This window comes from Sinohyriopsis cumingii, chromosome 6, assembly GCF_028554795.1.
Source record: "Sinohyriopsis cumingii isolate HCF-2022 chromosome 6, ASM2855479v2, whole genome shotgun sequence".
NCBI lineage: Eukaryota > Metazoa > Mollusca > Bivalvia > Unionida > Unionidae > Sinohyriopsis > Sinohyriopsis cumingii.
In genome coordinates, this window is record NC_142966.1 from 132,780,189 (window position 1) to 132,797,284 (window position 17,096).

General features: G+C 34.8%; 1 protein-coding gene across 2 annotated transcripts; it reads left to right on the forward strand.

Annotated features, from left to right (window-relative positions):
- The first annotated feature begins 244 nt into the window (after positions 1-244).
- LOC149798010 (uncharacterized) lies at positions 245-12,496 on the forward strand. 2 transcript variants are annotated; one of them, XM_089963104.1, is made up of 4 exons: positions 245-345; positions 4,492-4,569; positions 7,304-7,517; positions 11,448-12,496. In XM_089963104.1, exon 4 carries the CDS (start codon positions 11,547-11,549, stop codon positions 12,186-12,188), a length of 642 nt encoding a protein of 213 aa, XP_089819230.1. In that variant the 5' UTR covers positions 245-345; positions 4,492-4,569; positions 7,304-7,517; positions 11,448-11,546; the 3' UTR covers positions 12,189-12,496. The 2 variants fall into 2 exon arrangements, with proteins under 2 accessions (XP_089819230.1, XP_089819229.1); XM_089963103.1 differs by lacking the exon at positions 7,304-7,517.
- Positions 12,497-17,096: the final 4,600 nt, after the last annotated feature.

The following is a 17,096-nucleotide window of genomic DNA, read 5'->3' on the forward strand; positions in this document are numbered from 1 at the left end:
GATTTTGTGGGTAAGCAAAGGTATCTAACACTTACCGTTTTATTATGAAAACCCTTTTTTAAAACACATGTATCCAGCTATCATATACAGAAATACATTTTACGACTTGTTATACGCAAAATAGGTAGATTCTGCTTTCGATAATCGTATTCACGATTCAAGTATTTATTTTTTACCCCACTTCTAACTGTTTCCCTTTTGCTATCGGTTGATAAATATGTATCATTGGTATCTGTACTCAGAAGATTTATTTGCATTCGTTAGGAATCCAGTAAGCAAGCGAGCAATTTGTCCCAGTCAAACATGAAGACGATTGAGAAACTTATCGCTGGATCTTCGGAAGAGGTTAGTTAAGACCTAATGGAATGAGTTTCTTTTGTTTTGTCTTCATAGCATGAAAGATTGTTTCCTTATTTGCTTTTTTAACATAGAAAATATTTTGTTGATAATTTTCGAGTGATCCATTAAACAGTCAAAGAAACATGGAGATTGTGTTTTTGAATTTATAGCAATATCAAGGTGTGAAAATTTCAGATAAATTATGATGAAACATTATTGTCAGGATACACAAGTTCTGACAATTGCAAACTTTCCTTATGCCATCATTGTCTAGGAAAATCTTTGCAAGCAGATAACGCGAAATCTAAATAAATCTGACAAATTATTACTATTATTATTATTTTAAAAAATCTCCACACTCAAGCAAAAAGCGGGGATATTATTATTGCTTCCGTGTGATAAACTCTCCGTCCATCCAAAGTATTTCATTGCTTCTTCCCTCGCACTGATTGACAGATTTGAATGAAACGTTGCAAGCAAGATATGTTGTTGGTGTAGATTTGCAAATATATTTCACTGTGTTTACTCGGGCCGATTTTGGGCATATTTTTGTAGAATTCAGTTCGTCTTTGCTTCCCCTCACATCGGTTGGTAGACTGTATTGGAAAGTTGTATGTTAGATATAAGGTTGATCTAGATGGGCAGTAATTTTTTAAATTCCTCGTCTGTCCCATGTTGTGGGTGTTTCTTTACATCTTGACAGACAAAGGATATTTGGTGAATTCAGCTCATTATCTATTCACTTTATACGTTGGTTGGAGCAAGTTGCTAAAACTTTGTTTACTGGACATGTAGCTAGTGAAGATGAGCAATGATATATATATTTTCCTTTGACTCATTTTGTGAATAGGTATTGAAAAATTATCAAAGAAAATACACATTTGGGGCGCAGAGTTGTTCATTGCTTTTTCTCCCACTGTTTGGAAGATTGTATTGAAGATTTTATTAGCTAGTTATTTGATCTGTTTTCATGTGCCATAAGGGTTATTTTCCTCTTGTATTCCTATTTTGGAAAATGTTTTGGTATATGGGGAATATTCACGATAACTATTGTCATTTCTTCTTCTCATGCACTTCATGAAGTTATTTGATTTTGTTTTAATCCCAGACCTTCAAAGCAGAACGGGAATAAGTCCATATCTGCAGCCATTGGTATGACCATCGTTGAAGAGGCTCTCCTAATCCTCTTACAGAACTGTAATACCTCCTGCACTTAGCTAAGCACGGGGATATTGTCTTTGTCCCCCTTCTGTCAGACTGTTCATTTGTTTGTCCATCGATCAGTCTGCCCATTCGTGACAAATTTTATCACCTCATTTCTTTCCGCACGAATTTAATGACATTTTGTGGTCTAGGTGTGTATTTGTTACAGATGTGCAAACAGATCTGTATGGCTCTTTTTCAGGACATTGAAACATTAATAGGGAAAATTCGGTGTATGGTGAATTTAGCTTTTTTTTTTTATAGCTTGCTCGTTTAAACTTCTTGGAAGATTTTGCTGGAACTTCATTGGCTAGATATGTGGTTAGTATTGATGTGCAATACGATTTTACTTTATATTCTGGTCCATATTTCTTCTTTGTGACATTTCTTAAAAATATGTTAATTTTTTGTAAAATTTAATACTGTTGCTGTTATATTATTTCTCCCACACCGATTGAAGGATCTTATTGAAACTTTGTAGGCTAAATATATGTTTGGTTTCGATGCGCAGTAAGAGTTTAAATTTTTCCTCGGGTCTATTTATGGAAAAAGGAGAATTTTAAAATGCAGCTTATCGTGGCGTTTCCTTCCAAATATGTTTTAAGGATTGTATGCAAGATTTTGTAGGTAAGATATGTGGCTAGGGTAGATGAGCTACAAGTTTTAATTTTTTTTGCTATTTATTACTTTGGGGAAAATTTCTTTGCAACGTGTCTAAATGAGGGGAAGTTTGCACATTCATCTTGTTTTCGTAATATTTATGTATCCATATGCAATATTTTTTCTGGATATTTATATATATGTCAGAAACATGTTGATTTTTGTAAAAAGGGTTGAAAGCGGGGATGTTTCGTTGTTTTTCCGTAAGAGAAAATACGTTTATAAGGCCTCTCCTGAAGTAGGAGGATGTGCACGGTTGTCGCTGTATCTTCATCTGGGTATTATTATTACCATTATTACTGTGTCACTGTGCGTGCGCACGGTGAGATATAGCAGTAATTGTTCTTGTGTCGGCGGCTGTGGCTTTCTTAAAGTCACACATCTACGTCATTTGATTATGTCGTAAAACGCAAGGAGTTCCTGTCTTGTCTGTCTCGCGTAGATAATCTTCATGGTACAAAATGGTAAAGCTTTGAATTAACGTTTATTGAACGACACGTCTGTTCTACATTGGTGGCTGCATTCCAATTGAGTTTTAAGATAATATTACTGATGATTTAAAGCGTACACGCTGATATCATATGAGCTTATCTCTTGCTTACCTTTATGATATACCTAAGTAGAAAGCTTGTGTTAAAATTAATCGTATACCATCCACATTGCATGTTTTGATGTATTAAACTGCAGATCTGGTATACTATTCGAACAGATCTAACATTTATAAACAGATCTGTAAGATATTTTGTCTTACCACAGTCGAATAGATATAAACATATTTCGAGTTTACATGCTTATTATAGCGAACGATGTTAAAGTTTCCACGAAAGCATATGAAAATCAGATACAGTGGTTATGCTAACAGGCATAGAGATGCATGTATAAGACCTAATCCACTTAACTCTTCTCATTATTATTATTATTATTATTCTCAGTCTCATTGTATTTTGGGTGAACCTTATACTTGGGTTGGGCCAATTTCAGGGACCAAAGATGTAAGGAATTTGCCTATCCCTTGGGAAGGGCTTTATACAGTATCCCCGATTTTCATGATATCTCTTGTTCTCTGAATTTGTCCCTAAGATTATGGAAAATTAATCTTGATACTGTATCAGGTCTGTTATTTATCCGATTGTTGTTTTCTTGCTGGAGTACCGCACCTTTTCATTTTCTCCTGCTAAGTGTGTTACAGCTGAGATCTTCACTCGGTGCTTTAATAGACATTTTATGTCAGGTTCCTCTTTTCTTTCGAAGAATAGTATTCCTGGACTCTTATTCTGTATCATGCAGCGCGTCTGGATGTTAAAGTCACACATACTTCTTTTGCTTGCTTTTTTTTCTCTCTCTCTAATGCGATATAACCGCTGACCCGCATGCTTCATCCCATATTCATTCGAGAGTTGGCCGTGTTCTGCTATGGCTAGTGTTGCATGCCGCTTTTGTTTACTCAAACTAGCTGATTAAGTAATTAATTTTATCATGTATGTTCTTGCACATTGAACAGTTCTAATCTGTCTGTAAAACTGCATTTAACCTATTGACTATAGATAGGTACATGCACTTGCACATCTTTGCGCAGCCATTCTGTTTCTCATTATAAATGTCAAAGGTGAACTCATCCTTAGATATCATCACCAGGTGTTTCTCATACCTAGTGATGCACTGACTGACCATTCATGTCATTGGGATGCTGAGTTAAAAGTCTAGAGCTCCAGTTACTGTCACTGCACCCTATATATAAATGTGATCATGTGTTCGATACTGTGCTCTAGATTAGTGTAGCAACTCGTCTGCCTTCAAACATGCTTTTGTAATTTTATCTGTTTTGCAATGAGTTTTATTCTATCGTTTCTTGTTTGTGCAGCACGGAATTGTCTTTTGCTTCCACCATTTAAAATTATATATCTATATATTTTTAGATTTGTATTGTATACCAAGCTTTTGTCATAGGTTTGTTAATTCTACTTTAATGTGAAGGTTGGATATTTCAGATCTACCTTAACGCTTATCTAAATCTTTCTCATCATTCCGATTACCAACGTTCCGTGATAGGTAGCGAACACAATTCTCTAACGTCTGTTCAGAAGCTGATGCCAAACCCTACTATATCAACCTTGGGCCAAAATATCTCCTTTAATGCGGCCTACTTATAAATTGTCTCGTGTGTTTCAACTGCCTTTTCTGCCTTCTAGCATGTATTGCATTTATTAGCATCAATGATTCTGACAGACTTTCTACGACATATCACTTAAGCCGATTTATATATTTATTTAAGATTTTGCTTGCTTCTAGCCCACACTTGATTGCAAACGATTGTTGAGGGAGGCTCGGAAGCATGTCGATATAAAGAAAGCTGAATATCATCTTCAGGTACAAATTTAATTTTCACCTTAACAATTAAAAACAGTAATGAAAAGAAAACACGAATGAGGTCGAAATATGTATTAAATAGAAGATTCAATATTATCCTGTGGATTGAAATAGAAGTAGTTCAATAATACACACATCCTAAATTGTTTACTTTTGCCAACAAAGTATATATATATATGTGTGCGTGTGTGTGTGTGTGTGTGTGTGTGTTATATTCCCATATATTTGTCTCGAAATGTTTTTACAAATAATTGCTGTTACAAAAGGATCTTTATTTGTGCAATTAATGTTCCTATTCCTCAGTCAAATTTTGTCTACGCTATAAATTATCAACAACAGTTCTAAACCTAATACATTGAGCCCTGAAATAAATACAATGCATTACTTTGTAGTTACCGGGCCATTTAATTATTTTATACCTTGGTAACCTATTTAATTATATTTAGCAGCAAGTTGGTAAAACGTGGTAAGCCCAAAGACATTTGCTTAAAATTTGTCAAATATAATCGACTCTAAATGAAGGTTCACTTTTATTGAAAACACTACATACACGAAGCTACATTTATATTTAGCATAAATATACTAAATCCTTTGTATTTATTCGAAGTGACCGGTTTCAGCATCTAAAGAATTCATTTATTAACTTTCACTGGTTATTATGGGATCAGATAGAGCGACGTTACACAACAGACGTCTAGGTACCGTTTAAGGGCACAAAAATGACAATCCTATTGATACGTATGTCAGTTTAGCATCGGTAAATATAAAGATGTGACAGTACCTATTTGGTTTGAAAATAATTGAAGACAGATGACGCAGAATATACTATTTTTATACTTGGAGGAGAGGTCAGGAAGGTAAGGAATTAGGGTGTTGGAATGAACAGGTGAAAACGTATAGGTTCATTCCTTAAATTCTCTTTCCCAAGATAAACCTGTTTATAACAATGCATCATGACATATGTCAAAATACTAAACCAGTTTCCATCGCCTACTGAAGTAGATTGTAACGTTCCATTAGTATCCTCCCCATCAGTATTAGCGCAGATAAAGTAAATGAAATCTATTGCATAAAGTTATATTTCCTGAACTCTTCTATTGTGCCCCATTTCAGAAACCTAACTTAACGAATAAGTCGAAATAGACATATACTATTTTGACAGATCAACACTAACCACTTGGCCAGCTTTGTCACGTTACCAGTCTGTGACTGATTACTGACCAGCTTGGCCATAAAATCTGCTACTCCAAAAATATCGTTGTTTGTGACATTATTTCAATAATTGTACCCACTTACAATAATCAGAGGAAAACGGTGAACCCCACACCAGAACACTTCTAGACACTTAACTTAAAATGAAGTCCTTCCCATGGTGTAGAAGGACAAATGGTGACACGATTTGTGATTCCCATATAAGCGTACAGTCTATGATGTTGGAAACAAAACACCCTGTAAGTGAATTACCATGCCTAAAACATTTTTTGTGTGCATATTTTCCTTATGTATAAATGACAGACTAGAGCTACTCCCATGGCTCAAACTTTTATATTATTTCTCACATCTTAGAGAAACATTGCACATCATAGCACGAGATGCTTGCTTGTGGAAAAGGAAAAATCTAACTTTTGTGAGCTAGAGCATTCAATAGAAACTGCATTACTCTTCGGGCAGAGAAATTATCGTTTGTCAATGTTTCTGATTCTCCATCGTTTGTTTCTTCATGAAGTTTCCTCCTTTGTACCATCTGGTCAGCAACGTTGAAAATTTGGCAAATTGCATGACACAGTCATGATTTGTGGTCCGAATGTTTTCAGAATGTCGAAAGTGTCGTTGACTGTAACATATTGGGTTCTTCTAAATCGCTTATTCTTTTATGATCAATCTATGAATACAATTCAAACTAGGGTGAACATATGACGGATGTGAAGCATGAAGAGTGAATGTAATCTCCAGAACTTGAATTCAGAAGCTAGTTTGATTTACAACATAGTTAATGTTTCCTTTCCAACGTACATACTTGATACAGATTCTTTAATTTTCCAGTAATTATATCAGTCATAAAAGGTATTTGGCAAATTATTATTGAGCCTATTTATCATTAGCTGAGAGGCACATGCTGAGACAGTTCATAAAATGACCTGGATCTTGAGACTTTTGTAATTTATAAAGATTAATATCAGACAAAATACGCCAAATAATTACATTTTGCATCAACGATCTATATTGACTTAAAACTTGCCTTCATCTACATAGATTTTAAGCTTGCAATTTTGACACTAGTATAAAATATAAAAAGGTTTTAATATTTTGTTTCCGGTGTTGTTGGAGCTAGTATTGAATATGAGATGAATTTTACTTGAAAAAATTTGTAGTAGTGTAAAATATTTTCATGCAGTTAAAAACAAATAAAATATCAATTATCTCATGTAATATTCATGTATTAATGACAGCATCAGTTAACTATAATATGCATGGTAATTAAAGTTTAAGTGATAAGAATAGACATACTCTGAACGATAATGATAGGGCTTTCCCATTGGCACAATCTAATACAAATGGGCGTTATAAGGAATTTGTGGTGTAGTTGATACAATTCTTGTGGAATTATCTGTAATTATGTTGATCCAAATTACAGGTATTATCTATTTTAATGTACATTTTGTATCCGTTACTCATTTCTTTATGAAAATTACTTCATTGGAGTAACTTTGTAATTTTTCTCGTACGAATACAGAATTTCAATATGCAAAGGCTGATTTACCTCGTAATCCTCAGTGGGTTTGTGGATGTAGAATAACCCTATTGTGCCATCCCCCTTGTATTAAGAGGAAACTAATTTTGGCAGCACAATGGTGGCTCAGTAGCCCATTCGTCAGACTTGTGATCGAGAAATTGATCGAATCCTGCAATTTCATTAGCTCAGCACGGCTACTGTAGTTTCTCTTTCGGTAAGTCGCATGGCTTCCAATGTCTTTGTACAAAATAACCTACTTGCTGCTTTTGGTGCAAAAAATGACACTAAACCAATATTTTCTTTTTTATATTTTCTCTGTTAACTTGACTACCAATATTTTTCACTTTTAACCCTTTTCTACAATGAAATATTATATAAAACAGATACTAGAAAGGAAAGACAAATATTGTACCAATGCACAAACCTTGTAGTTTTGTTATCTAAGACATCTTGATATACTTATTATAGCATGCCTCCTTTGTTTAGAAGGTGTCAGTGAGACATACTTTCAGCCTTTTGATGGCAAGAAATCGCTTTTGTTATAATGTGTCTTTTGAAATAAGGATGACTTACACAAGGTTTTAATTTAGTAACCTTTAGGAAAATTAGATTTAAATCTATATCTTTGGGGGATATAATATGTTAAATTATGACCTTTATACCAACAGTTGACTTAAGCATTAGCACCAGTGAGATTGAGAAAAAATTATGTAATTTTTACAAAACAGATATAAACCTGTTTCCTGTAAAACAAAATGTGTTGGTGAGACTGGTAAAGTGTTATTCCTTTACTAGTTCAACCCTTATTGCAGGAGACAGATTTGAAAATAGAACATAATACCAGTCATACATTGTGCAAAATTCCCAACTTGACTTGCAGAAATGATCAATTTGTGCAGGAACGTCTGCATCTACCGTCGTCAACTATAAATGAAGCAAATACAACCCTCGCAGATCGTCGGGTTTATTATCCGTCAGGACAAAATACGAGATAAAAGAAAAAAAAACCAAAGACGAAGACCATGCATATTCAAATGTTACAATTCTCTCGAATTGCAATCGCCACCTTTTGGCCTATACAAAATGAGTAAGATGCTTTTCCTCACAGGTTCTGCTAGGACGGGTGTATAGGGCTTTTCTTAGATGCCTTGTGCTCGACGTTATCGTCCCCTTCATGCACTTTGTGGACTGATCGATCACTCACTCACGCGCTCACTCGTGACAAACACGTACCTGAGTCACATATTTATAAATGATATTTGTGAAGTATTTGTTTCTGACAACTGGAATTGCATGCTTGTGATGGACTCTGTTGACGGTAGTCTGACTAAAGCTGATGATGAAATCTCTAAACAAAGGACCATTACTTTCTCAAAGGTTTAAGACAACTATACAGGACTTGCATGATACTATCTGATTGACATATATTGTATGATATGGTACAAAAAGAAAAATGATATCTTAGCACGTGGAAAGACTATGAATTAACATGCATTTATTTTGTTTGTACCACAGGATGCTGTACATCTGGTAGTTATGAAGACAAAGTTTTAATATTTCTTTTTATTATATACCACACTTGCTTCTAAATCAAAGCTTTGAAGATTACACTTGTTTCTCAGCATCATACCCACCGTCAGCTCTGTAAAATCTCCTAAATATCATTTGTATTTATCATGCAAATATTAGCAATCTTAGAGAACGGTAAGTCTTGAAATAACATAGTCTGTTACAGTAAATTACATTTGCTTACAGTCAGTTTATATGCAGTTCTGTTGACTTCTTTCACATTCATGATTTGACCTCTTTAAAACATTTTCATTTTAATGTTGGGTTAGAGGTTATGAAATGTGTTATTTACTCATTTTACCTTAGCAATTAATGTGACAGAAACTCCTTATCTTTACAGTTTAAAGCAATCACATGTATGCTATCAAAGTACACTGTACAATAACTGGATTACAACATAAAGAAGTACCTAATTGTAATCCATCAGGATAGCATGACCGAATTTGGTAAATATAATTAAAATGTGTTACTGATAAATACAACCGAATCAATTGCCATAGCCATACTTATGATTAGACGAACAACAGCGGTTTACTCCTGTAAACGCTATATTCTTAAATATAGCATTTAGAGGAATCAGATACATGGTAAAGATGGAATTGAAAAGACCGAGTTAGACACTACAAAAGAGGACCAAATACTACTTGCTGACTACCTTGCTTTGTTTGCATTGGATCACACCTTTAGCTTGACCTCTTCCGAAACTGTCCGCGTACTTTACCATCGATGTTTCCGTATTTGTTTTTCTATGCGTGTAAATAATGACCTTCTAAATCCAAACGGATGCTTTGAGGAGCCACATAAAGTAAATAATCACAATTTTAATGTATCTGTAATCAAATTCTAAAAAATTATACTCGTTACTGAAATAATCAGTACTCATTGACCTGTATGACTTGTACTATAACCATATTAAGGTTAATATGTTACAAGCTATTAACTGTTTACCTCATTGTCGTAATCTAGATCGTGTTGTCCACAAGATGATGTTCTTTAGCTGTTATAAGTAATAAATGGATCAAAGGTGGTCTACGATAGCATTCATCAGAAATACCCGGATAAGTAATACAGTACTGGGTAAACCTTAAGCGGCACCCATGAACAGCATCAAAGTGTAAAAAGAAACTGTAAAAAGCAAAATGCACTTCAAGTGCTAATGAACATCAACACTGATGATCTGGTGAGAAAGGAAGAAATTGATAGAACGATTGGACAATTGATGGAATCTGATATGAAAGAAACCATTGCTTTCCGTGAAATATTTGTGATCTAAATAAACACTGATGTCAGTTTAATATGACTTTATTTAACTTATTTACATACGAAAAATACAACAATTGCAATGTTGTATAACAAATAAGAATACAATATATTACTCTTTTGGGCAAATGGAATTGGAATCGAGGCTTGTGTAACTGGAGTCAGGAGTCTCCAGCACTGAGTCTGTGTTTGAAAAAAATCTTTGAGCACTGATTGTATAATTGGTGAAGATATGCACAAAAGGATTTTACTTTTTCTCTGTTCCACTTTCTCGATGTGAATATTTCTCAGAAGCGATAATTATATAATTCAGTTCATCATCGTTTTATCTCCGGCACTATTTGACAGATGCAATTAAAATTTTATAGACTAAGTACATATTTTGTGTATATAGATGTGATAAAACTAGTTAACGCTTTACCTCCTACATGTCTTGGAAGATTTAATTTACAAAATGTTTGGACTAGCTATACGATTAATATAGACGTACATTACGGTTCTCTTTTTCACCTCAAGAAATTTCTTGAAAAAACTTAGAAAAAGGAATTATGCTGAGTAACTATCTTGTCATCGCTTCTCCCACCCACATCACTTATGGGATTGTACTGAGACTTTCTAAGAAATATATATGTGTGTGTGTGTGTGTGTGTGTGTGTGTGTGTGTGTGTGTGTGGTTAGCATAGATGCATAGATGTTCAGTAAGGTTTTGCTTTTTCCCATGCCCCTCTTTTGTGAAATTCCTTTCAACAAAAGAAAGGGGCTTTCAGACAAAAACATATCACTGCTGACCATTCTCTGATATGCAGGAAACATTTTGATCTCTTGTCGTTCCAAAGGTTTTAGAAATGTAGAATGTATGTTATTTGCAATGTACAATTTAAGAGAAAAACAAAACAGGTTCAAAACAAATGTGGCGATATGCATTTATGTGACTACATTTGTACCTAGTTGCATGGAGTTAAGGTGATGTTTTGGCCGTTATACATCCATCTAAATATATTTGTGAAGTTTTTTATGTGCTTGAAGAAGTTGAATTAATTCTTTACTTTATTAAAAGACTTAAATACCTTTTCCGTATTTAGATTCGTGAATATAACTTAAAAAAGTATGCCTTCATGACGATTGTACATTATTTTGGTTCCTTTACAATGTTCTTTGTAATAGGGTTAAGTTCTTTAGTTCTCTACACATTGTAGTGGAGTAAATGTATTACCAGTACATGCTTTTCATTGATCAATATGTTTACATTAATAATATCACAATACAAATATTTTCCATTGATTTTGTTTTATAAGCAAAATGTCTTGCCTTTCAGAGATTTTTAGACAAACTTGCAAGATGGGATGAATGAGCATACACGAGGACTGAAAAGGTGGCAGTTTATTCAGAAAAATGCTTTCAGCTCTGCTGGCTGATGTCCATACAAGATCCACCTGTCGTTCTCGATAGAGACCTCCAACGAGGTGCCGGTTTTGACACCAACACGTACACATTTTATACGCATTCTGGTGATACGTTTGATTATGTTGTATGGCCAGCATTATTACTTCACAACAACGGCCCACTTCTTGCGAAAGGCGTTGCGCAACCCTGTCCAAATCCTGGAGGAAAGTCTGTCCCCACGTTTGGGAGACCCGCAAGAACGGATAACAAATCGTTTGATGGAACGAATGATGGGAAAGAAAGTGAGTCATGTAATGGTTCTGACATCATGGATAAGGCACTGTATGAACATCAAGCTCGAGATGATGATGCATTGTTGTCCAAGCCAGGCCTTAGTCCAAAGGAGACTCGAAAATATTCAGAAGATGAAGGCAAATATAATGTTTATGCTCAAAAGACCCTTGCACGAAATGATTCGCAGGTAACTGGTCTAAAACAGTTATACCAGCCTCACGTATTTCAAAGCTCACATGCCAGGGAGAGATTTAAAAGATTCTGTGAACAAGTATCGACAGTTAAAGAGCAATATCTGCGAGAAATTTATGGAACAGATTATGATCATTACTACACTCTTTATATCAACCAAACCTATGGGAATTACAGGTTTATTTAAATTTTGATGTTGACCAAAACGCCTGTGTTAATCACATATTAAATCAATATTTATCATAATCGTAATGTGCATACCTGTCATTATAGGGTCAGATTATATCGTACGTTATATAGTCATGTTCCGCACATTGTCTTATATAACTCTAGATTTTGTTGCTTTAGTATTTGTTTTCTCTACTTATATTTAATTATAGTATAATAGTAGAATCGTAATTTGAATGGGCGAACTTAGACGATGTAATCAAGAATGTAGCCAATCTAACAAAGTTATCATGTAATGGTGGACATTGTGGAATACTGATGTGCAAAAGTATAAATTTTGTCATTAAAGATCTTCTTCAAATTGTTATATTTTACTTGAAAAAAAAACAAATCAATGGAAATTATTTGAAACAGACAATATATTACCTTTAAGACTCAAATATAAAACAGCCGAAAAGTTATGGTATAACCAAATAAACTCAGTAAGGTTGCATTCGAATGTGTTCTCTTTCTTCACAATCCCTCTATTATACTTATACATCTCCATTGTAGTCGTATAAGTTCGATACAGAATTTCCACTCCAGGCGCCTACAAGTATAGTGCAGGTGAAACAAATAGATGATACAATCTTAATTAATGGCACAATGTTCATTTGTACCCAAATTATGACAGACGTTTGTTCATTGCTCTGATCATCGTCGCTAGTATCAAACAAAGTATTCTTACTAATGTGTAAGCAAAATTGTGTATTCGTACAATTTGCCACTACTGCCCAAGTCTTCTATTTTCCAGTGATCCAGTTGATCTGCTTTCCTAATTATTTGCAATGTTCTTCTTGCATTCGTGTACCACTCAAACGGTTCATATTATGAGCTCTACCCATTTTGTAATTGGCAATGTGGAGTTTAGTACGGACTCCTAGAAATAGTATTCTGTTTAGGAAGAAATGGACAGAACCTTCAGTACTATTGATGTCTTAGTTCCTTCATTATAGTATCATGTTACTTTTAGCTGTGAGTTTGTGAAAGAGTAACTTCGAAAAATAAATTCATGCTTTTTATCGAGTTTGAATAAGAGTAAAGAGTTACTATTCACAGAAAAGAAAATGTCTCAAACATTTATCAATAATCCCTTAAGTAGCAACGTAAATTGAGGAAATGAGCATTGTATATAAAAAACATGGAAATTAGATTCCAATCATAGGTCGAGCCTGGTATTGCAACATAATATTCACGAGAATATTGTCAGTGACAGCCATAATAATGATCCACATGATGAACAGAATTGAACATTGTAATAACTCTTTTAATGTCTTTCTGCAAATAATGTGCATCTATCTCGCGTTCTATGTGACTGTTTGGAAGTATTTTTCAATGTTTGCATCAAAATATGACACATGCACCATAAAAAGCTTGCAAGTGTCCTTATGACTTTCTATATGCACGGTACAGGTCTAGCACCATTCTCAACTGTTTTCTGTCCCACACCTAAAACACATTAACTTGAGCTGTAAATGATATGGTCTTTTAGACACTCTAGATTTATCATTCTCTGACCATCTAAATGTAGACAGTTGCTTTTCTAAATGAGCATTGTTCGATATAGTGATAAAACAAGCGCAGCCTCTTGGTATGCTGAATAACAATTCGGCGGACAAGAACTGTCTCTTTATCGGAAATGCGTTTTATCTTTATTAACTGATATGATGGATCCTTAATCTTGATACTATGATAATGTTCTACTTTATATCTCTTGATACACAAAATCACTCTACGGCTTGCCTATATTCGTGATTATGTCAACAACAGTGGCACAAAACGTACGTTTCAATTTTTTTCTTTCAAATCTCCCCATGTCTCTGCAAATGACCAAACTATAGGACTATGCAATGTAAATAACCAAAGTATTCAAATATCACCTACAAATAAAACCATTCTATATTTGTCGCAGTCATTTTGCAGGTCTCGTACCGATTCTTCCAGCTGTGCTGTCAAAAAAAAGCTGAGTTACAGGCAATCGAGATCTCTGTGTTTCTTGTCGAGGACGGCTCATATACTCGGAACGATTGCACAGATGAATACCAAAACATTGACTATGAGTCTGTATTATATTGTCACTAAGGCTTAATATTCTTTTGGAGCTCCTCTGCCTATGACAGATAGGATCAGAATGAATGTCTTTATAGGCTAGGACGTTATCCTGCCGTGCATTCCGTAGAGCCAGCACTGGAGTCAGAGTCTTAAGCTGAGGAGCTCGAAGTGTTCGTCGGATTGGAACAGGAGGCTAAACGTTGATCGTTGGGTTATACATGTCTGTTAAACCATGCGCCTAGGAACCAGAACTGGTTTTGGTGCTCTGTAGCTGAATGAAGACCCAGGGCCAAGCATCACATTCACTTTTTGTTATTTGCCTTCCGCGAAGCACAGATTCAATCATGTAATAACAGACATCATGCTGAGTCATCAGACATCATGTTGTGTCATCGGGTATATAAGAGGTTATCTGCAACCTCCAATTGCTTGTAGCTCGGCAATGATCCTATTAAACTGCTTCCACGTCTTTTATTCTTTTCGTTTTTGCTAACATTTCAAATATCAGAATTTTACCTTTAGCACTTACCTAACAGTGTTTCGGGTGTTATACATAATGGTTGAAATGCCTTGACTTCTAATTTGAATAATCTATAATAACAGATATTATTATGTATATTTAATTTGCTTTGTTAGTTTTATTTTATTTCTTTACATGCTATTGTAATGTGACATTGTATGTTGGACTTCACCTTGTCCAAAATTGAGTTCATTTTTGCTTGACTTAAATTGATTTTTTTATTTTATTCATTGTAATTATATATATATATATATATATATATATATATATATATATATATATATATATATATATATATATATATATATATATATATATATATATGTATATAATGCTGCAAAGTTTAATAATGATCATTGATTATAAAAAAGATTGCCAACAAGTGATATTCCTTTTGAAAGCCATTTTGTTCTTAATATCAACAAAGATTAATCATCTTGAGACAAGAATTCTTCCACTTATGACTGTTCCTGGCAAGGCAAGGACAACATCTTGGGAAAATGTTTCTCAATTAATTTCGTATTCATTGCTGATTTTGTCTCGACTAATTTTAATATCTTTATAGTTCCAAATTTTCCCAGATCTTCATGTAGCATAAGTCTGCTTAAGTCCTTCTTTAAGTTTTAATCAGGCATTCCATCAAAGTTATCTCCATGTATTAAATAAAAGAGTGAACTTGAACCTGCTTAGACCACAGTCTATAGCTGGGGCTATATGCATATTTATTTTAAAACATTAGGTTGTACCGCTTCCGATAAATTTAAAGACTATTTTATTCACGTTATTATCTATGCATGATGAATGGTCCGATGTCGGGGCAGCTTTTTTATGATGTTGTTAACAGTAAGAAAATTTGAAACCCTTATTGTGCAGCTATGGTTTGATATTTTTGTTACCGATCAACGTTTGCCCCAGATGGGGTCCGTGCGCGATTTTATTCATCAGTTTCCAAAGATTTCAACGACAGGTTTATCGATTTTTACCTAATTCAGATCAAATTCCTGATTAAGTGAGACGTGTTTGCGTCCATTCTCGAATGTGCCAGGGCCGTGGTTCCGTATTTTGCATGAAGTCATGCATTGTTTGCTAGCACCGTATCGAACTCTAGCGTTAATCACTGTGTGTAGCTTGGCAATTATGCTGAGACTGCTTCGTGCGGAGGCAAAATATTTCAAATAGACACGTATTTGCGCACGCGGACGCAACGTAATGAGTTGTTGTTGTCTGCCGAAGACACAGTTGCTATTGCTATAGCTCTGACTGAAAATCGGACAGGTGTGCCTATGATAGTTGCCATTTTTGCGTTTATCACCACATCAAGGCCAATGGTTGTTGCAGGTGCGAGTCCAACAACTGCATCCACGACACGACAGATACGATTGTATTTCACGAATACGAGGGTGTTTTTCATTCTGGCGATTTCATCTCACAGCTTGTTGTTTCCTATCTAAGTCTGGAGGTTCATCACAGTTCTTGCATTATTGTTGTCAACACCTAGTAGTACAATTGCTCCACTGGCTGGCCTTGTTCGTGTGCAACACGTACACGTACTTCTAACCAATCTGCTTTCTTTACTGGTACAATTGTTAAGCAATTCAAGAAAAACATTTACCCGTGCCACCTTATTACCTAGAACTATGCGAAATGTGCTCACGGCTTGTGCCGCAAATGATTGTTTTCGTTTGTATCACACAAAATACCGTACAGAGACAAGTGCGTTATGGCGAATGTTAGTTTCAGTGTTTCTGGCGATGATCTCCTTATTGTTGGTTCGATACATTTGCCATTAATTGTTATCATGGTGGATTTCTCGGTGAATATTACTTGATCGTTAAAGACACAGTCTTTGGATTTTTTTTACGCCCGATGGTGATGTAGAAATTTCAACTTAAGGAAGCTAATACGATGATTCCAAGCTAGCATCAAGTGAGTACTGGTGCATCAAAGCGGTCCCTACGGTCTGTTTCTATTTGAGCCTAATGTTTATTAAATTTGATTGCATAGCAGTGTATATTAATGCTGTTCTCAAGCAAATATTCATCAACAAGAGAAAACAAAATCATTATTGATGTTGACACTTTCTCCACGTTGATCCAAGCCTCCAGAATTTTGAACTGTATTGACCTCTCGTCCGCCATCTATTCACGGTTATCAATCTCCAAAAATAGATACCAAAAGCCGGTGAAGTCCGCATTATCCTCAACATTTATTAATTCTATCTGCATTCACCAAAACTGGTTAATCTACAACAAACCTGCAACGGAAATAAATCTTTCTGATGACTTTTGTTCGTGATCTGACCTAAATAGAAAATGG

Bases quoted from the DNA above. Each gene is read 5' to 3' on its own strand.
- LOC149798010 (XM_089963104.1), top strand. From the start codon at position 11,547: ATGTCCATACAAGATCCACCTGTCGTTCTCGATAGAGACCTCCAACGA.